Raw genomic sequence first — 19,749 nt, forward strand, 5'->3', positions numbered from 1 at the left:
AAGGAATCAAATCGAGTTGCATTCCCCCAAATCTCAAAGTTCAAAGTGGTAAAATTGAAACCCCCCCAAAATGAGGTTAGAAGTAGTTAATAAACCACTATCATATAAGTTTCTCTAAAACTATTCACGGTCGTGATAAGGTCCATAACAATTTACCAAAACCAATTATTCACTAAAACCTCTAACGGAAACCGCCAAAATGATACTAGCTAGGGAAGAAAATGCTTGCAAGGAAACCCTAAAAGGATCCCAAATAATCGCTAGTCTACCCGAACACCCCAAACCATGAATAGAACATACATGCCAACCTCAAAATATATTAAGAAAGTATTTATTAGCCTTATCTACAGAGACCATAGTCTCCTAAAGAAAGTAAATATAGGGTTGGTTCATAGAAATCAATCTCTGGAGGCCATCCATGTTAGGAGGGCCTCTCACTTCTTTTATGTTAAAAGACATAATAATCATTTGAAACCCTTGGAATAGCTCTAAGTGCCCTCGATGATTTGAGATAGATAAGGATTTCAGTTAGGAGACCATCCTGTAACGAGGAATCCGAAATGAGGATTTTATGAGCAGGTTTCTTCTGTCGAGAAGGATAAGATTGAGAAAATGGGATCAGGGTTTCAATGGGAGGAGGAGAGGTCAGAGAGGGAGTATATGAGGGAATATGAACAATATTGAGAGAGAATATGGTCATAGAATCTAAAAACACAAAGTCAAAAGTTGTAACAAGCACCCCTCATTGGTGAGATGGCTCACGGGAGGGGGCTTCAAAAGTTACACTAGGGTATTGTTCCAACAAAACACCACAGAGATGGCTGAAAAGGGAAGAAATAGTTCCCCCCTTCATGAAGAATAGGGTTAGGAAAATAGGGGGCACCAAAAAACACATCGCCAATGAAGAAGATACAGAAGCAGCACAACCATCCAAGATATTAACATCTTCTTTAGAGAATGAGGAAATAAGCTTGCCCCCATGGATTTGATTATCTTCTACATCGAAAGAAGAAGTGACAAGGTAGAAGTAGGATTCATAGCATTAAGAATTGAACTAGGTCTTGGCACCACCATAGGAACATCCAAAGAGAGACATACCGAATTTCTCTCTACCAAACCCTTACCTGCTAGAATATCCACCTGTGAAGTGACATCCCTAGATGTAGATGGACCCATAAATAAATGAACAGTAGGAGTCCATTGAAAACTAAGCGAACCCTTAGAAACCTCAGTGAGAGGAGGGGATAAGGGCAGTATTGACTTAACCCTCGCAACCTCCTCGATATATTTTAAGCCCACCATAGCATCCCCAAAAGGAGTAGTTGCTTCCTTAGGATCACCAGATGAGACCCAAAACCTAGTAGGTGAGGGTTTTGTCCTAGAGGCATGCTTAGAATGACAGATGGCCTTAAAATTCCCGATTTTGTGACAAGTAGTGCACCTAAACGACACCCTCCAGTAATCCAAATGTTGACAAAAGGAGTATGTACCCAAAAAGATATTCATTTCCTTTAGTAAGTCGAGCTCCAAGTCCATTTCAACTAAAACACAAAGAACCCTCTTATTGAAACACACTAAATAATTCTTGTTAAAATAAATAAAATGTCTGATACAATCTGCCACTCGAATGCCCACCTTTTTCATCCACAATTCCAAAGGGAACCCAACCAAGTTCACGCACAAATATTTAGACTTAGGCATATGCACCAGCGGATTAAAACTCACATACCATCTCTACAACCATACATACCCTCCATCGAGCACCCATGCCTAATTAAAAAAAAATTAGAGATCCCCCTTGCTCAAGAATTGAAAATGAAACCACTTATTCATCAACATATTGATGGTCGAGCAATAACCTAAAATATGTTTTCAGTGTTCCAGGACCCAAGCTTTTAACTAAGGCTGCGAAAGGGATACATAAAATAACTCTCTCATTAGTGCATGAGCTACCAAGCTGATCCAGGTGGATGTTGGTGGCCACCCACCTATCCCATTTGGACCCCCACAATTGTCTCTTTCAGTCTTTTCAATTTCCTAAATTGTAGCACAGTTTACTATTTTTAGCAGTTTTTCGGGTCCTGAACTTCCGGAGCCGTTTTGAGGCCCTAAACGACGTTTTTTTGGGATTCTGGGGCAACATGGGTCCATGGACCGATGTTGCCTCCCAAAGTGGTAGTACTCGGATAGATCTTTCTAACGAGCTATCGTACGCGTCAAACGGAGATCGTATGCCAAAGTTACGACCCCGGGAAATTGATGTACCAATTTACCCAAACGGGGCCCACAATTTGGCGTTTCATCTTCTAGGGTTAGGATTCGGGATGTGAAGGGTTTTTCATTGTTTCTCAACAATAAATAGGCCTTCGAGCCTCATTGTAACACAGTTGGAAACAGTTCAGAGGCATGTAGCCGACACATCTCTTCTCAGAGATAAGCTACCATCGCCCTAGCTGGGTTATTTCTATTTGTAAGCATATTTCAGTATTTTACAGTAATGAAATGAAGTATTATTTCCGTTGCATCTCTGTTTTTATGGTTATCGCATCTCTGTATTTATGGTTATCTCTGTAATCTATTGCGTTCCTGTTTAAATCCGGATCAGTGGTATCTGAGCAGTCTGCTTTTTCTCTGTTTTTCTTTGCATGTCCCCAACGAGGTCGGGATATAAGGAGTTAGGGCTTGAACTGGTCGAACCTTTGCAAGACCAGCCTCGCAAATCCCGACGGCCTCCCATGGCGGATGAGAAGAAAGACGAGGGGGCAGGAGATCCTATCAGAATCTTGCTCGAAGAAGCGCTCGAGCGGCAAAGGAACGCGATGATGGATAGCTTTGCGCAGATCCTTCAGCGGCTACCCAGAGGCGACGCATCGGCTTCCAACAGCGACTCTGGAAACGCCACACCATTTAAGGTACAAGTTAATTTTGAAATCCCCATCTTCGAGGGTCAAATAGACGCAGATGTCGTAGATAAATGGTTAAATCTGCTAGATGGGTATTTTTCTGTTCACGAATTTTCAAGTCGGGAAAAGATTGTGTTTGCTCTTCTCAAAGCAGCCCCCCACATCAAGGACTGGTGGGAAACCTACTGCGAGCAGAAGGATGAAAGTACAGGCTCACTATTTTCAGCCGCACCCACTTGGAATGACTTCCGGGATGCCATCAAGGAGCAGTACTACCCTGTCGGAAGCTATGAGGACAGATACATCAAATGGACCACACTGCGGCAGGGACGAGACCAAGATTTGTCGGAGTTCACAAACATTTTTCATACCCTTCGCACACAGTTGGGTATCAAAGATTCTGAGTTGCATCTGGTACTCAAATACCGTGGCTGCCTACATAGATACATCCAGGAAGAGATGGGGTTCTTGAACATTTCCTCACTCGGCACAGCATACCGATACGCTGTCAAAATCGAGCAAAAGTTCAAACAGAAGAAGCGAGACTTTGGATCTGCAAATCCGAATCCCAAAGGACAAAGCCAAGGCGGGGTGACCCAAGACAACCCGTCAAAGCCGCAAGAAAAGAACAACACCACGAAGCCGAAGAAGGACACAGGAAAGTGGTGTGAGTTCCACAAGAGTCCCACTCATAACACAAATGAGTGTCGGACCAAGCAGTCGCTGGTGGCGGAGTTGAAGGCTTCTGAATCAGATGCATATTCTGACCCTGAGCCAGAACCCGACAAGGGGAATGGCAAAGGGAAGCAGATCATTGATGCGGATCCCAGCGCCACTGTTGCCGCCGCCAAGATCCAGAAAGATGAGCCCGAAAATCCAGAGGAAGGGGAGCGTCTTTTCCACTCACAGATGTGGGTGAAGGGTTCACCGCTACAATTCATTGTCGACAGTGGCAGCCAAAAGAACCTTGTTTCAGCAGAGGTCGTGAAGCGGTTGAGCCTACCAACTACACCACACCCACAGCCGTACAGTATCGGGTGGCTTCATGAAGGACGAGATCTCAAAGTTCACCAGCAGTGCCGCCTTCCCTATAGTATCAAGCCCTTCACAGACGAGGTATTGTGTGATGTTACACCTCTGGATGTTTGTGATGTATTATTAGGCCAGCCATACTTGTGGAGGCGACATGCTGTGTATGAGTCAAGGCCTCGTGCTATCATTATTTCTTTGAATAATTCATTATACAGGATACCAGAGGTAGCCCCACCTACCGCCACATCTTTGATCACTACCAAGAAAGGCAGCAAGCTCATATCACAGACCAGGAAATTCATCTGTCTGGTTCACTCCCAAAGTAAGGGGAAGATTGTTGCTACATCCATGACCCCTGCAAAGGGTTCCTCTACGCAGCAGCAGCAGCAAAGGAATACGGTCATGACAGAACACAGGAACAACTTCTCATGCACAGGGGTACCACACAAGCTTCAAGTGGGTGACAAAGTCTGGTTGCATATGCAGAGAGAACACCTTACCAGAACCCATCAGAAACTCAGACCACTCCGACATGGTCCTTACATCAGTACCAAGGCTATGGGGAACAATGCTTTGGAGCACATCATTCCTCCATTCCTTCACCTGCACCAAATGTTCAATGTGGACCATCGTCGACCATGCTTCCCACCATTTCTAGACACATCAGAGATTGCAGGACAAGTTCAGCAGATGGAGGAACTCAACGCAATGGGGACCATTGCTTCCTAAGGGGGGAGGAATGATCCAGGTGGATGTTGGTGGCCACCCACCTATCCCATTTGGACCCCCACAATTGTCTCTTTCAGTCTTTTCAGTTTCCTAAATTGTAGCACAGTTTACTATTTTTAGCAGTTTTTCGGGTCCTGAACTTCCGGAGCCGTTTTGAGGCCCTAAACGACGTTTTTTTGGGATTCTGGGGCAACATGGGTCCATGGACCGATGTTGCCTCCCAAAGTGGTAGTACTCGGATAGATCTTTCTAACGAGCTATCGTACGCGTCAAATGGAGATCGTATGCCAAAGTTACGACCCCGGGAAATTGATGTACCAATTTACCCAAACGGGGCCCACAATTTGGCGTTTCATCTTCTAGGGTTAGGATTCGGGATGTGAAGGGTTTTTCATTGTTTCTCAACAATAAATAGACCTTCGAGCCTCATTGTAACACAGTTGGAAACAGTTCAGAGGCATGTAGCCGACACATCTCTTCTCAGAGATAAGCTACCATCGCCCTAGCTGGGTTATTTCTATTTGTAAGCATATTTCAGTATTTTACAGTAATGAAATGAAGTATTATTTCCGTTGCATCTCTGTTTTTATGGTTATCGCATCTCTGTATTTATGGTTATCTCTGTAATCTATTGCGTTCCTGTTTAAATCCGGATCACAAGCTTGATGCTCTATAAATGTCGATGTCATAGTCAAGAGTTAAAAGAGGTTTTGCAAAGGTCCAAGGTTTCAATGTTTAGACTTTCAAAAAAACCTATGAATGAAACCCTAATATCCAAAGACTATTAAGTTGTAGCACCCAAGACAGTATTCACAGCACTAAAAGGAGAAATTCCAAGTGGTAGACCCGAGTTCAAGGTAGGGGCCCCATCCTCTAACTCCATCCAGAGTAGGCGACAGACCACATAAATGTTTTTGAATCCAAAGAACAAAAAGACAGAACAAAAATTCCATTTTACACAAACAATTAGAAGCTTCATTTATTAACACCATCACGTTTTAAAAGGCTCAATGAGATTAAATAGAATGGTTTTGCCTTGCAACTTGAGGCATAGTGCTCTTAACTCCGCAGTGTATTTTCCTGCAGTATCTCTCTAACAATTTAACGAGTTACATGGTTGATATCAGTTTGGCAACTTATTTTACCAATAGGGTGGGGCTCCAAGCATGTAGTGAAACATGTGAAGTCCACTAGAGAAAATGACATATAATAGCATTTCTCCTGCTACTAAAAGCCTTTGCCCCTTATGAAATCCTCGTAAAACATTTTCCCCTTAAGAAATCACAATAGCAGGAACAAGGTATGCCCCTTATGAGAGCCTATTATAGCTTTTGTCCTTTAAAAAGTCATGGTAACAAAAATAAGCTTTAACTACTTGGTAACATCAATAATTAAGTTTTTCGAAGAGGAAAAACATAAAAGAAGGAAAAAAGGAACAATATTATATAGTTAATTTAAAGGTTCTTGCTATTTCAATTTGTTAATTTAAAGGTTTTCTTATATTCATAATAATGAATTTTTTTTAGAATTATGTTAAGAGTTGTTTTATAGTCAAGTATGGGGTGATGTTGTACTGGTGTAAATGTTTGTTTGTAAACATTTACATGTTAGCTAAATTAACATAAATAAAAACAATATGGAAGAGATGTAATGTACTTAAATGAGTGTAAACATTTTAATGTTGGCTCCATAAAAATTCAAGATAGGGAGATATTGTAGTGTTAGTAAATAAATGTAAACATTTAATTCTTGACTCAATATAAATTTATTTCAAACATTATAGGAGTCCATATTAAATTTATAATTCCATATAGAAATTCTTATTTTTTTGAATATATATGTTTAACTTATACACTAAGACATACTTTATCATATATTTCATATTATATTTTTTAAACTTTAACAATATGAAATAATTTTTTTAAAAATTTGTTTAGTTGAATTTGTAAATGAGTGAATTTCTCAATGAAGTGGGCCGAACCAAGGTAGTTAGACAATCCTAGTTACCTCTTAAGTGAATATCGAATACAAATATGGCATTGATGTAATGAAAAAAGATTTTTTTTTGATACTATAATAAAGTGCTTATGGATGGTGTGTCTTACCTTGTATTCTCTATGTCTATTCTTTATATGTGGGGTATATTTTTGTATATGGTTTTGTGTAAAGATAAAAGTAATAGCATTTATTTTCAAATCTATAAATTACTATAAATCTTATCACTTAGAATTAGTTAATTATAATTGATTATAGTTGACATATCAATATTTGCACCAACTATATCTGTATCATCAATATTTGATTATAATTGACATATCATCACTAATCATCAATTACAATGTAAACTCTAAGTAATTCAATTATATCATCACTAATCATCAATTACAATATAAATGCTAAGTAATGTTCTTCCAAATTTACCAAAAAAAAAAAAAACAAAAACTCTATGATAGCACCTTGTCCAATTAAATGTTAATAACTACCATTAAAATAGACCTTAAATTCAAAATCTCTAACCTCTAAATGATGTTTGCATTGCATACAAGTTCATTCAAAAGTGACTAATACACTCATATATTATGGTATAATATTCGCTCCCATCAAATATATATAAATGAAATCATGTAACACTAGCTTTTTTTTCCCTTCCCCTAACAAAAATAAAACCTAAAGCAACTAGTCTCGGTACACAAATAAAACATAAAGCAGGTAGATGAATAGAGTAGATTTAGTAGTAGCATATCACAATTACAAACACCACACCCCAAACATGTGAAACCCTTGCCAATTATAAACACCACACCCCAGACATGTGAAACCTTAGTTCAGTCAATGGTACCATGCTTGGACAAATCCGAAAGGAAGACTACTTGCAAATCATGAAGAATTTAGCACTCTGAACACCAGAAATCAATTCAACGACCTTTCTCTGGATTTTCGATCTTGAACTGATCCAACACAGTCTTACCCTGTAATGGCTTGTTCGAAAAAACTTTGAAGAACTCCCCAAACTTATATCCTCTGTACAGAGCCGGGTGCTTATCATCAATCATGGACACTGCAGGAGTAATGAAGGAATCCATGTCAGGGGGATAGAACGTAGGAATTGATATACGCGCAGTGGAAGAGTTGGTTACTGCTCGATGCAAAGCACTCCTGAATCTCCCATTGCTCACAACCTGTTCATTTTACACAAACAATTAGAAATTTTATTTATGAATACCATCAAGGAAATTAAATGAAGTATGATAGACTGTCTGACCTGCAGTTGATCTCCCAAATTGTCTGACCTGCAGTTGATCTCCCAAATTGACAACAAAGGCGTTAGGTATTGGTTCTACATCGACCCACTTTCCATCTTCTTTTAGGACTTGCATGCCGTTGACATCCCCCTGCATCAGAACTGTGATTCCACCTGGATCTGAATGGCCTGCAATTCCAATGGTAAGATCTGGGTTTGGGCATGGAGGATAGTAATTTATAACCAAGAGTTGGCTGCATTTTCCAAAAATTGTATTCAAGTAGTCAGAATCGAGCCCTAGAGCTTCATAAATCGCTGCCAGCAGTTTGACGCATAGTGCTTTCAACTCTGTTGTGTATTTGCTTGCAATCTCCCTGTAACAAGTGAACGAGTTAGATTGTTGATACTTGTTTGGCCAATTATTGTACCAAAAATACGCCAAGCGCTCGAAGCATGCCCTGAAACAAGTGAAATCAACTAGAGAATAAAAACATGTAATGACATCTTTCCAGCTATTAGAAGCCTCTGCCCCTAATGAAATCCTGGTAAAGCTATTAAAAGCCTTTGCCTCTAGTGAAATCCTGGTAAAGCCTTTGCTCCTTTAGAAATCATGGTAGAAGTAGATCTTCCCTTGTTGATGGAGAAGCCATTTATATGGATAAAAGAACCTGATGTAAGTTGACAATTATACTGTTATTCCCCATAGACTCTGGAAAAAGTGATATGATACCGTGTTTTGAAGGGATCTTTTTATATGTGGGATCTTTTTAATTCCACATATATTAGCCTTCCGTATTCCAGAAGATTAATATATGTGGGATCTTTTTAATTCCGCTGGACAAAAATTCAATTCTGTACTTTTAAGCAAATAGATGTGTGATAGTAAAAACATTGGAATATATACACTTGTATAAACTTTAGCAATCAACTCGCAGATATTAGTCTTTCCTCCCACAAACAAATTCAATCACACCTTAAATTAGAATTTGTGGAATACATTACCTATATGCTCCCACAAACAAATTCAATGCCACCTTACAATTAGAATTTGTGGAATACATTACCTATATGCTGCAGGTTTTTCAGGCCAAGAGCTGATGACTTCTTCCAGCGGTTGACAGGGTTGCGTCAGACAGTCCCTCCAGTTGAAGACCTTATCTTTGCTAGGATTGAAGCTTGCACAAAGCCAAGTGCGTTGCTTGGGGTTATCTGAGTAGTAGCATGCTCGGTCTTCCACAGGCATTTCAAAAAATTCTTTGGCAACGTCTATCATGTTTTTCATCACTGTTTCAGCCACTCCATGGTTCACTATCTATATAATACAGAGTCAAAAGCAAAATTACGCATTAAAGGGCCCAGATTATTTGTTGACCTCAAATTTTTAAAAATATGTGAGATTACACACTTCAGAGGTATGGCAGGCTCACCTGGAAAAAGCCATCCTGCTCACATGCACGTCGGATTTGTTGGATTACAGTGCTTCTGTCGGGGCCATCGAGGCCTTTGAGATCCACCACCGGAATTTCCTCAGAGAAAGACACCTGACACAGATGGGGGCGCTCATGGAGAGGTAGTATATATTTATCCTGCACTTCAAGATGGTTCACTCCATTGCTGAGAAGCTTTTCAATACCACTGAGCTCAGGGGTACTCTGCACATTTTCCATTGTCGACAATTTCCCTCTTTCTTCAGAGTTCTGTATGGGTTGAATTGAGGCTACGCACCACCTAGTGCCGTGCATAACCATACATGTTCGTGTGGACAGTTGGAAAAAAAAATTATTAAAAAATTTATATATATTTAATTTTTTTGTTTATATATATTTGTTGAACAATTTTGTTATATTTTTTTAATATATTATTTTTTATAATATAAATATATAGAGTATAATAAAAAATTAATATATATAAGAGTGTAAAATAGATTATGATGGAGTGTATTGTTAAGTCAATCATTTATTATATGTAATTATTGTGATTTATACTGTATATAATCTATTAGTTTTTTCAATCACTTAAAAAAATTAATAATACTAGCATTTGCACCAAATGTTGCAAAGGAAACGCCGTAAGGCATAAATTGAATTACAAAAATACAACAAAAAAATACTTTGATAAAGAATAAAAATATATTGAATGCTCACATCAATGCCCCATTAACTAGAACCACTTAGTAGACATATCTATCAACATTAGGATTACACACAATGATCAGGAAATTTCTCATATACAAACAACACCTTCCACAACAACCTTTCTCACATCCACATTTTAAAGTAGACATATCTATCAACATTAGGATTACACACCATGATCATGAAATTTCTCATATACAAACAACACCTTCCACCTATCAACATTAAGATTACACACCATGATCAAGAAATTTCCCATATACAAACAACACCTTCCACAACAACCTTTTCTCACATCTACATTTTAAAAAATGCCTCGGAACGTGATTGGAATATCCCATATTTCCTTTTTCATTATGTAGATAAATCTTCGATATTATTATTTTCATCATGAAGATTGTTAGTTCATTGTTGTAAAGTGTTAGTGTGTTAAATTCAATACTACAAGTTCAACAAGTGAAAAACGTTCCTTAATTAGCATAATATGCATTTTTCTCTCACCATGTATTTTTCAATCATTCATTATAGAACTTCCATCAAAGAACACATTTCGTTCATTCATTACAAAACTTCCATCAAAGAACACAAGTAATAGATTAACATGTATACTACAAGTTCAACAAGTGAAAAACGTTCCTTAATTAGCATAATATGCATTTTTCTCTCACCATGTATTTTTCAATCATTCATTACAAAACTTCCATCAAAGAACACATTTCGTTCATTCATTACAAAACTTCCATCAAAGAACACAAGTAACAAGCGGCGTATGGTGGAAATAAGCAAAACATACGATGCCTTCGCTGAGAAAATTATAGACGATCATCTTCATGTTCAGGTCGCCACGCCCTCCAGCGACGGCCACAGCCACGGACCGGCAGAGGCAGAGGCAGAGCATGTTAAAGATTTCGTGGATGTGTTGCTGCAGATGACAGCTGATAACAATGATATAAAGGGAGACACCAAAGCCAAACGGGAAGCAGTTAAATTGATTATGTTTGTATGTAGATAGGAAATCTTAAATCGAGTTAAACAGCTAAATCGATTCTTTTTTATTGTAAATTTAGGAAATCTATTGGAAGGTCACATAATTGACATCCCTCTTTACCACACTCTGCCCTGTCCTTCAAATTTCAAAATATTCCCAAGAACCCCCTGAATCTAGATGCAAATAAATTAACTTCAGCAATTCAATATTACATTGATTTTTAATTGACAACATAAACTATTTTCCCATTGGTTTGTACAGGACATATTCATCGCTGGAATGGAGACGTCGGCATCCACGTTAGAATGGGCAATGAGTGAGTTGCTTAGACATCCCCATGTCCTGAAAAAGTTGCAGCAAGAAATAGAATCCTGTGTCGGAAAACGTGGCAAAGTAAACAGATCCGATGTGGGAAGGATGAAGTTCCTTCAATGTGTTGTGAAAGAGATGCTGCGATTACATCCAACGGGGCTGCTAGCGATTCCCCATGAATCTGTAGAGACCGCGAGCGTATGCGGATACAATATACCTAAAAAAACAATAGTAATCGTGAATGTGTGGACTATTGGAAGGGATCCCAATGTGTGGGGGGTGGATGCTTTGGTTTTCAAGCCGGAGAGATTCATGCATGAATTGGGTGAGCATGACCATGTTATGGATTTAGTGACAGGTCAATCAAATTTCAGGATGCTTCCCTTCTCAGCAGGGAGGAGAGGGTGCCCAGGGGCCGCCATGGCTGTTTCCATGATTGACCTTGCACTAGCTCAGCTGCTGCACTCTTTTGACTGGAGAGTAGATGGTGATCCATCAGAGCTGGATATGACAGAAGGTGGGTCTTCTATATCAAGCCATTTTCCGCTCTTTGCTTTTCCAAAGATAAGGAAGGAAGGTCTTTGACGGTATGTATGTTGAGAAGTATCTGGTTGTGCTACCTAATTTGTATGGTTTTGTTACTTTGATTGTCCCAAAAAGTACAAAGAGATGCCGATAGGATTATTAAATTGGAATTGTTGAATTTTTCTAAAAGAGTTAAGTGGTTTGTGAAAAACCTTGTTTTTTTTTACTGCATCATTGTACAATTACTTTTCTTTAGATGTTTTGATTATATCTATATTACAAGGAACACATTGAATGTCTTATTTCATTTATGCTATTCTTACTAATATCCTTTATGTGCTTTTTCTTGATCAATTTGATGAAATATTCCATTATCCTTTGGTCAAAGTCTTCACCTACATATTAGTGTACATCCCGGTAAGTTCAAAGCTCGAATGCCAACCAAAAAAGTCAATGATAACCACTGTGCACACATTCAAATTCATAATGTAAAACTGCCAGACAAAGTTTAGACAGATTACCTCTAAGATGGCTATCACCATTTGTAGCCAAAACCTCAAAAACTCTGTTATCAATAGTCAAAACGCTGACATCAAACATGCCACCGCCAAGACAAAAAAAAACAATATTTTTGTCTCCACCCTTCTTGTCCATGCCATAAGATATCACTGCAGCTGTGGGTTCGTTGATAATACGAGCTACATTCAAGCCAGCAATAACACCGGCATCCTTCGTTGCTTGGCGCTGTGCATCAATAAAATAACCTGCGCAAGCCCACAAGCTGACAGTGACAACGCAGTCAACAATTGGTTACCCACAACCTCATTAAAAAAAAGGTTGAAAAGAAAGCATACTAGGGACAGTCACCATAGCATCCTTTATAGTCTTGCCAAGGAATGCTTTTGCAGTCTCCTTCATCTTAGTCAAAATCATAGCACTGATTTCCTTAGGGCTAAATTCCTTTTGTCTCTCCATCTCATACCTGAACTTGAATATAAGATTTCCCATCTTTGTTCACAATCTTGTATGGTACTAGTGCAGTGACCACATCATCCTTTATAGTCTTGCCAAGGAATGCTTCTGCAATCTCCTTCATCTTAGTCAAAATCATAGAACTGATTTCCTCAGGGCTAAATACCTTTGTCTCTCCATATCGTACCTGAACTTGAATATAAGGTTTCCCATCTTTGTTCACAATCTTGTATGGTACCAGTTTCATATCCCTCTGAACTTCTTTGCCTTCAAACCTATATAAAACAAATGTTTTCATTTAATTGTGCTCATCAAGTAAAAGTTTGAAATCATTTTCTTGAAGTTTGGACAGGGCAGAAATCAAATCCTGATCTGACCCCAACTAGAATGTTGCTCGACCCCTAACTTAACATGCCAATCTCATGATTGGCATCCTTGTGGGTTCAATATCAAGGCAAGAATTGGACTTGCAATAAATATAATTGTCCAATGAATGAGAAAATCAGAGATCAGAGTACTTACTTTCTCCCAATGAGTGTCTTGACATCAAAGATGGTTTGTTCGGCATCGCTCAAAACAAAGAAGAAGAATTTAAACCAAAATGAGGGGAAAGAAAACAGGATCTGCGACTCAGAAATTGCAATGAGCTCCTTGCTGAGCCACTTCTGGTTCGAAGGCGGCGTAAGCAAGCTGTCACACTGTTGGAGATCCCTGGTATCCTTGTGCATACTCTTGGCAGCGTTCTTCCTGGCCAGCGCAAATACGACAGCATCCATACCATCCTCATTCACATAAACCTCAATATTTACCTCATCCCTACAAGGCACTATAGAATTATACATCCTCGAGATCAAATCATGCCTGCTCTAAAGCTCCATGGTCGCCAACAAGCCCTGGCAATATCGGCGCCCACTGGCATAAAACTTGAAGACATTCTGTCCTTCTTTCAGCAGCAAGGGAGTATCGTTTCCATCCCCGGTACCTAATAAACTAAATTTTTTCTCAAAGACCACGTCCTTCGTTGCAAATTACGTTGCCCAGGCTAAGGTGATTTTCTCGTTTTGCCGTCGGCCCACGAAGTCACGAAGTAATGGACAACAAAGGTGATCTAGAAAGTGACACAAAGGAACTCTATGTAGTAACACTGAGGGCCTTCAAGGGATCATAGTTTTTGTGTAATAGGGCCAGGTTCAATGCACCGCATAACTCAGAGGTGAAAAGAAGGCAACTCAACCAATATTTGGAAAAAGCATTCGAAGTATAGTGCATGCTTGCCAGATGACACTTCAAATCAACGGTTGAAAGTGTCTCACTTGATCGAACGACGCAGAGTAAAAATGTTGACAATTGTTGATGCATAAAAAGACTTATCGGCTAAATAAACTAATAGTAAATCTAAACTACACTAATAAGTTTGATAAATATGTATAGCTTTCGAGATAATCCTCAGCTCTTATAATCTATGCGATGGTTTCAAGTCAAATTAAAGTAGTAAATAATTTTTGTGTACTACCCTCTTTCCCTGAACGTTCTTTCCATTAGGCAAGGGCTAACCAGCTTGCCATAGGGCATTAAATGCCCAGGTATATGCATGGTCTATAACAAAATAACACACAGTCCTTGGTGGCTACATAAATTAAAAGTAAAGACTGGGTGTTATTTTGTTATAGAGCATGCATATTCCTGGGCATTTAATGCCCTATGGCAGGCTGGTTAGCCCTTGCTTTATGAAGTACCCTGAAACCACCTCTTCCCATGTACAGCTGGGTACACATCGCTTTTTGGTTTGGCTAAGTACACCCAACACTTTTGCTGGTAGGACGTCGCGCAACCCTACCTATTTATCCGTAGTCCTTATTGTTTAGCGCTACTCCAGGGCCCCCCTATTTCGTGTAGGTCATTGTTTTGTCGGAAATATCCCTCCCTCCAACCTAGGTGATACTCTTAAAGGTATCGGATGTCTTAAGTATATTCTGACATATTTCACAAAATTCTGAAGACCGTGTCATGTAAAAAGCTGTACAATTGCCAGCAATATAGAGTACAAAAAAGGAGCTATTCCATTTGTCTGAAAATATGGATTTTGTCAGAAAGTGGACTGCTTGTTTTCAAGAATGGGCTTCAGATACAACTAGTCTCTTAAAGGTCTAATAATGAGTTTGGCATCTATGACGCTGCCATTAGAAATTGGGAGGGAAAGATTCTCCTTGTGTCTTCCCTGGGCAAGTGTGACTGTGGTAAAGAATGTATCAATTTTCAAAGAGAAGGTTATAAAATTTTGAATTTTATTAATTTTAGATTTTTTAGAAAGATACAATTAGTTTTTTTCATCTTCCTGAATGGAATAATCTGTTCTAAATGCAATTATAATGAATCTAACAATATTTAACAGGAAGGTTATAAGCTTTTGGATCCTATTCAATATGAAACCACTCTCTAAACTAAGATTTGGGCAAAGAAACATAGACCGTTTTGACTTCTTCCAGAATGGAATGGGAACAACCCTTTTAAGGGGGACATTGAAAATTCCTGGAAGATTTGAAGCACGAATATGAAGGAAAAATTTTCCTTACTAAGTTCCACTTGTCACGAAAATACTCTGTCTAACATTTTTCCATGCTCTCTCTAACATTTCCGTTTCTCCTCTCTGCACTAAGCATTGTAGAGATTCATAAGCAAATGATAATACAAATTTTTGTTCACTACATCACTGAGGCAGATTGGAAGTGTTCTATTACTTAAAAAAACACACAAATAAATTTTAGTGGTAAATAACTCAAATATAAATTATCTTTTTGCATCTATGATTCGTTGCTTTAAACTCATTACTACAATAAATAAAATATAAAATTGATTAAAAAATTCATGGATAATAACCATAACATTTATAAAGACAACCAAACCTATCAATTATCTTGAGAAATAACAATAATCCATTGTATAGTCTCCATCCATCATCCACTATCCTAATAGAAAAAGAAAAAAAATACATACAAGTCCAAAGGGTGTGAATGAAGCTGTGCATATATGAAATTAGTAATTCCTTAGGCTAAGGAGCAACGTCCATATCCATCTAGACAGCTTTGCTGCTCTTGACATAACCAAGAACAATCCCTGATAGAAAATATATTTTCTTAATGCAGACCTTTTAGTATTTGCTTTTAACATAATCATAAGCATATTTCAGAGTCTTCAATAAAAAGGTTCTAAGTTTTTGAATTCTATTCAAAATGAAATTAGTTCTTTTTTAAACTAAGATTTATAGAGACACAGGTAGGCACGTAGTTTTTGACCTCTTCCAGAATGGAATGAGATTAGCCTTGTTAAGCAAGGTGAGACATTGACAGATAGCTACCAACCAGAAAATAAAAATATTAAAGACTATCCATCATCTTGAACATAAAACAATAATTCAATGCATATAGTGTTTGATCCATTATCTTTATGGAAAACAAGTTTCAGAAATCCCTGCATGTGCATGTCTAAAGGCGGTGAATGAAGTTGTGCACCTATAAAAGAAGAAGTAACATGGATATCAATCCTGACATCTAAATAAATATAAGATTTATCCAAAAAGCAGATAGCTACCAGCGAGAACTTAAAAATATTAAAGGCTATCCATTATCTTGAACATAAAACAATAATTCACTGCATATAGTGTTCGATCCATTATTATTATTATTATTTTAATGGAAAACAAGTTTTAGAAATACCTGCAAGTCTGAAGGCGGTGAACGAAGTTGTGCACCTATGAAAGCAATAAGGCACAGTGAGAAGCAGCAACCATATCCATCTTGATATCTACCAGTGAGCGTTGCTTCCTCTTTTTTTCGGAAAAAGAGAAGAGAGAGGAAAAAAAAAAAAAATTATATATATATATATATATATATTCTACAATCCTCTATATATAAAAAAAATCTAACGATTTTCACAAACAAAAAAAAAGTTATAAGAAGTTTTTGAATTCTATTTAATTTTAAACTAGTACAGAAACACACAGGTAGCTTTTGACTTCTTCCAGAGTGGAATGGCTTCAGTCAAGACATTGACAATTCATACACGGAATATTTGCAACAGGATTTCCCAAGACATGCTACTATCGGTTCTTATTGCAGCTGTAAAGGATCCAACAATTCTATTCAATATGGAACTGCTCTATTTAAACTAAGATTTGGACAAAGACACAGGTAGTTTGACCTCTTCAGAATGGAATTGAATCAGAAAGAAGTGGTGACAAGGATGGACCACCATATCGATGTATTCATGTCGGTTGTTTTGAGGGGACAGAGCTAGATCTGCATTTAAGGAAAATCCGCTGAATACAGTTATAAAGAATTTATCAATTTTGTTATATTTTTTTAATATATTATTTTTTATAATATAAATATATAGAGTATAATAAAAAATTAATATATATAAGAGTGTAAAATAGATTATGATGGAGTGTATTGTTAAGTCAATCATTTATTATATGTAATTATTGTGATTTATACTGTATATAATCTATTAGTTTTTTCAATCACTTAAAAAAATTAATAATATTATTGCTGGTTTTAATTTGATTCGGAAAACAAAGAAAATAAAAAATATTGTGAAAATTGATATTTGGTAAATAGATTAGTTTAATAAAATATTTACAAAAGTCCGTGCGGGAAATGTCCGTGAATTCTTTCGGCCCTTACGGGAGAGGTCGGCGGGCAATGAGACATATAGTATCACGGTGGATTTGGGTGCCAATTCATTCATTCATTCATTTAATTGGACGTGAATTCTTATCACATGTTTCACGACACCAGTTCATACATAGGGTTTGATATGACTATTTTATAAGCCCCGTGGTAGATTTTTAATGATAGTGTGTGAAATAGATTTTTAATGATAGTGTGTGAAATTTTGTGAATGATAGTGGCAGCTCAATGTGTTAAGAAAATAGTGTGTGAAATTTTGTTGATGTTTGTGGTGGTTTGATTAGTGTTTTATTAATTGAAGATTGTGTAGTTTGAGTTGTAAAATTATTTTGGTGCGTGGAAAAAAAAATGTTTTTATCAAAATAATATTGTATAGTTAGTGTTTGCTGCCACTTAGTTAGATTATTGAATTTTCAAATTAATAAAATAAACGTTTTTTAATGTGTACAATTTTTTTGTATGTTACTTTGCTATATCGTGTTGGAACTTAAAATTCCTACTTCTATAACTATGAATACTCAATGATTTGGAGTTTAAAATGAACTTTTTGTTTAAATCACCAATGAGGTATTTCTATGTAATAATATTGTTTCTATAGAATTATGACTTCTAATTAATAACAAGTTTTACTAAAAGTCTAAATAAATTAATTCACATTATTCATCAAATTTATAAACAAACCACATCTACCACTAGATTTTATCTTTTTCTACCTAATTACTTAAAAAAATATTAACTAAATAGACAAACCATTTCACTACATTCCAAATTCTGAAATAATGATATATGCAACTAAGGTAAAAACAAGTTACATTTTAACCTTTTTTACCTTTGTTGTGAATAAATATAATAAAATTAACAAATAAAACCGGTTAAGTTAATTAATATATAGAATATAATCAAAAAAATGTATTTCCAAAATGAAAATAAAATATAATTAAATAATTTATTAATATTTTAATTTAATTGATATCTACTCTCTTGGTGAGATCACAAGTCGATTTTAAAAACCAGCTTAAAGTATACTTGTTTTTCATGGCCATTATGCCTTCAAGAAGAATGTCTATTCCTCCCAAAGTGGGTAATTTTAGTAAGGAAAGCTTGGAAAATTTATACGTTATGGAATGATACACCAAGGAAAATGATAAAATGATAGGTGGCATGAATCACAATACACAATGACATGAACTATCGTTAATGTGAATTTATGGGTTTTTCATTGATCCAAAATATTTTTACTAGCAACTTGTATTCCATAATAAAATACAGACTGCGCAGGACAGAGAACAAAGAGGCAGGCAGAGGAAGGACACCAAGTGGAAAAATGAGGTCAGAAGTGACACAGCAAGAGCAGCCGGGAGAAGGTGGGAATTAATGAAGAACATCGGAAGAAAGGATAGGAGGGCAGCATCCCGAGACAAGCTCTAAAGGATCCATGCCAGTAGCCAAGACATCCAAATGCCGATAAGGGTTAAGGGTCGGAGTAAGAGAGAGATTAAAACCAAAGAAAACTTGCAAACATCTCTTTGCATGCAGACAAAGACGAGGAAAAGCTGGTGAGAAGGGAGGTGGCAATAGAGTGAAGACGCAGGCAGCAACAGGAAGAAGCAGTCGTGCGGCAAGCAGGTATGTAGCCCCTTCACCCACCAACTTTGAAAGCATCATGAGTCTCTGTAGCAAGAAGATTGATAATCAGCTTAGCTTCCGGTTTAAGATACGCAAAAACAAGGGAAAAGCCTCCAGAATTCCCAGAGAAGTTGACACCATTCCTACAGACCATAGGCAATTCCTGAGTAGAGAAAAAGGGAGGCAAGAGCTAACACCCAGAAAGGGAGAGGGCCATCCTGCAAAATTAGCCAACAGCATCCCTCGAAGGCTCTCGATCCAGGCCAGGCTCATAGGAATGGAGGGGATTGTGATAGTAGCTATTGGGGAAGAAACCTAGGAAGGGAAAAGCCTAAGGACCAGAGGAATGCCGGAATTTAGGCGTCCTAAGGGGGAAGAGAGGAGCTGCACCAGGAACCCTGTAGATACGTCTGAGAAACCCTGGGGAAGGTGGGAAATGAAAATTACCTTGATCCCATCTGAGGAGGAAAACTCAGGACTGAGGAGAAAGTAATGGAAGGGATTAGAAAGCTGTAAAGGAGGGGGTTAAGGGAAGAAAACCTAAGAGAAACCTGACCCTGAAAAAGAAATTAACAATCACAAAACCCAAACCGCCTCG

The 19,749-nt window shown here is 37.6% G+C and overlaps 1 protein-coding gene, 1 long non-coding RNA gene and 1 pseudogene across 3 annotated transcripts; 1 reads left to right on the forward strand and 2 right to left on the reverse strand.

Annotated features, from left to right (window-relative positions):
- Positions 1–7,276: 7,276 nt before the first annotated feature.
- On the reverse strand, positions 7,277–9,572 carry LOC149147103 (protein DMR6-LIKE OXYGENASE 1-like). The gene is made up of 4 exons (XM_089441716.1): positions 9,333–9,572; positions 8,970–9,217; positions 7,955–8,279; positions 7,277–7,843 (listed from the first exon to the last, which is right to left on the reverse strand). Exons 1-4 carry the CDS (start codon positions 9,570–9,572, stop codon positions 7,580–7,582), a joined length of 1,077 nt encoding a protein of 358 aa, XP_089297842.1. The 3' UTR covers positions 7,277–7,579.
- Positions 9,573–10,809: 1,237 nt separating this feature from the next.
- LOC149147104 (cytochrome P450 750A1 pseudogene) lies at positions 10,810–11,925 on the forward strand (annotated as a pseudogene).
- Positions 11,926–16,175: 4,250 nt separating this feature from the next.
- LOC149147105 (uncharacterized) lies at positions 16,176–17,129 on the reverse strand. Of its 2 annotated transcripts, none has more exons than XR_016263710.1 (3): positions 17,035–17,129; positions 16,836–16,952; positions 16,176–16,660 (listed from the first exon to the last, which is right to left on the reverse strand). It is a non-coding gene; the product is annotated as an uncharacterized LOC149147105 (long non-coding RNA). The 2 variants fall into 2 exon arrangements; XR_016263711.1 differs by having other exon boundaries at positions 16,549–16,585.
- Between the last annotated feature and the right edge of the window lie 2,620 nt (positions 17,130–19,749).

This window comes from Pinus tabuliformis, chromosome 9 (assembly GCF_031772625.1).
Source record: "Pinus tabuliformis cultivar Carrire ecotype Pingquan chromosome 9, CPIR1, whole genome shotgun sequence".
Lineage (NCBI taxonomy): Eukaryota > Viridiplantae > Streptophyta > Pinopsida > Pinales > Pinaceae > Pinus > Pinus tabuliformis.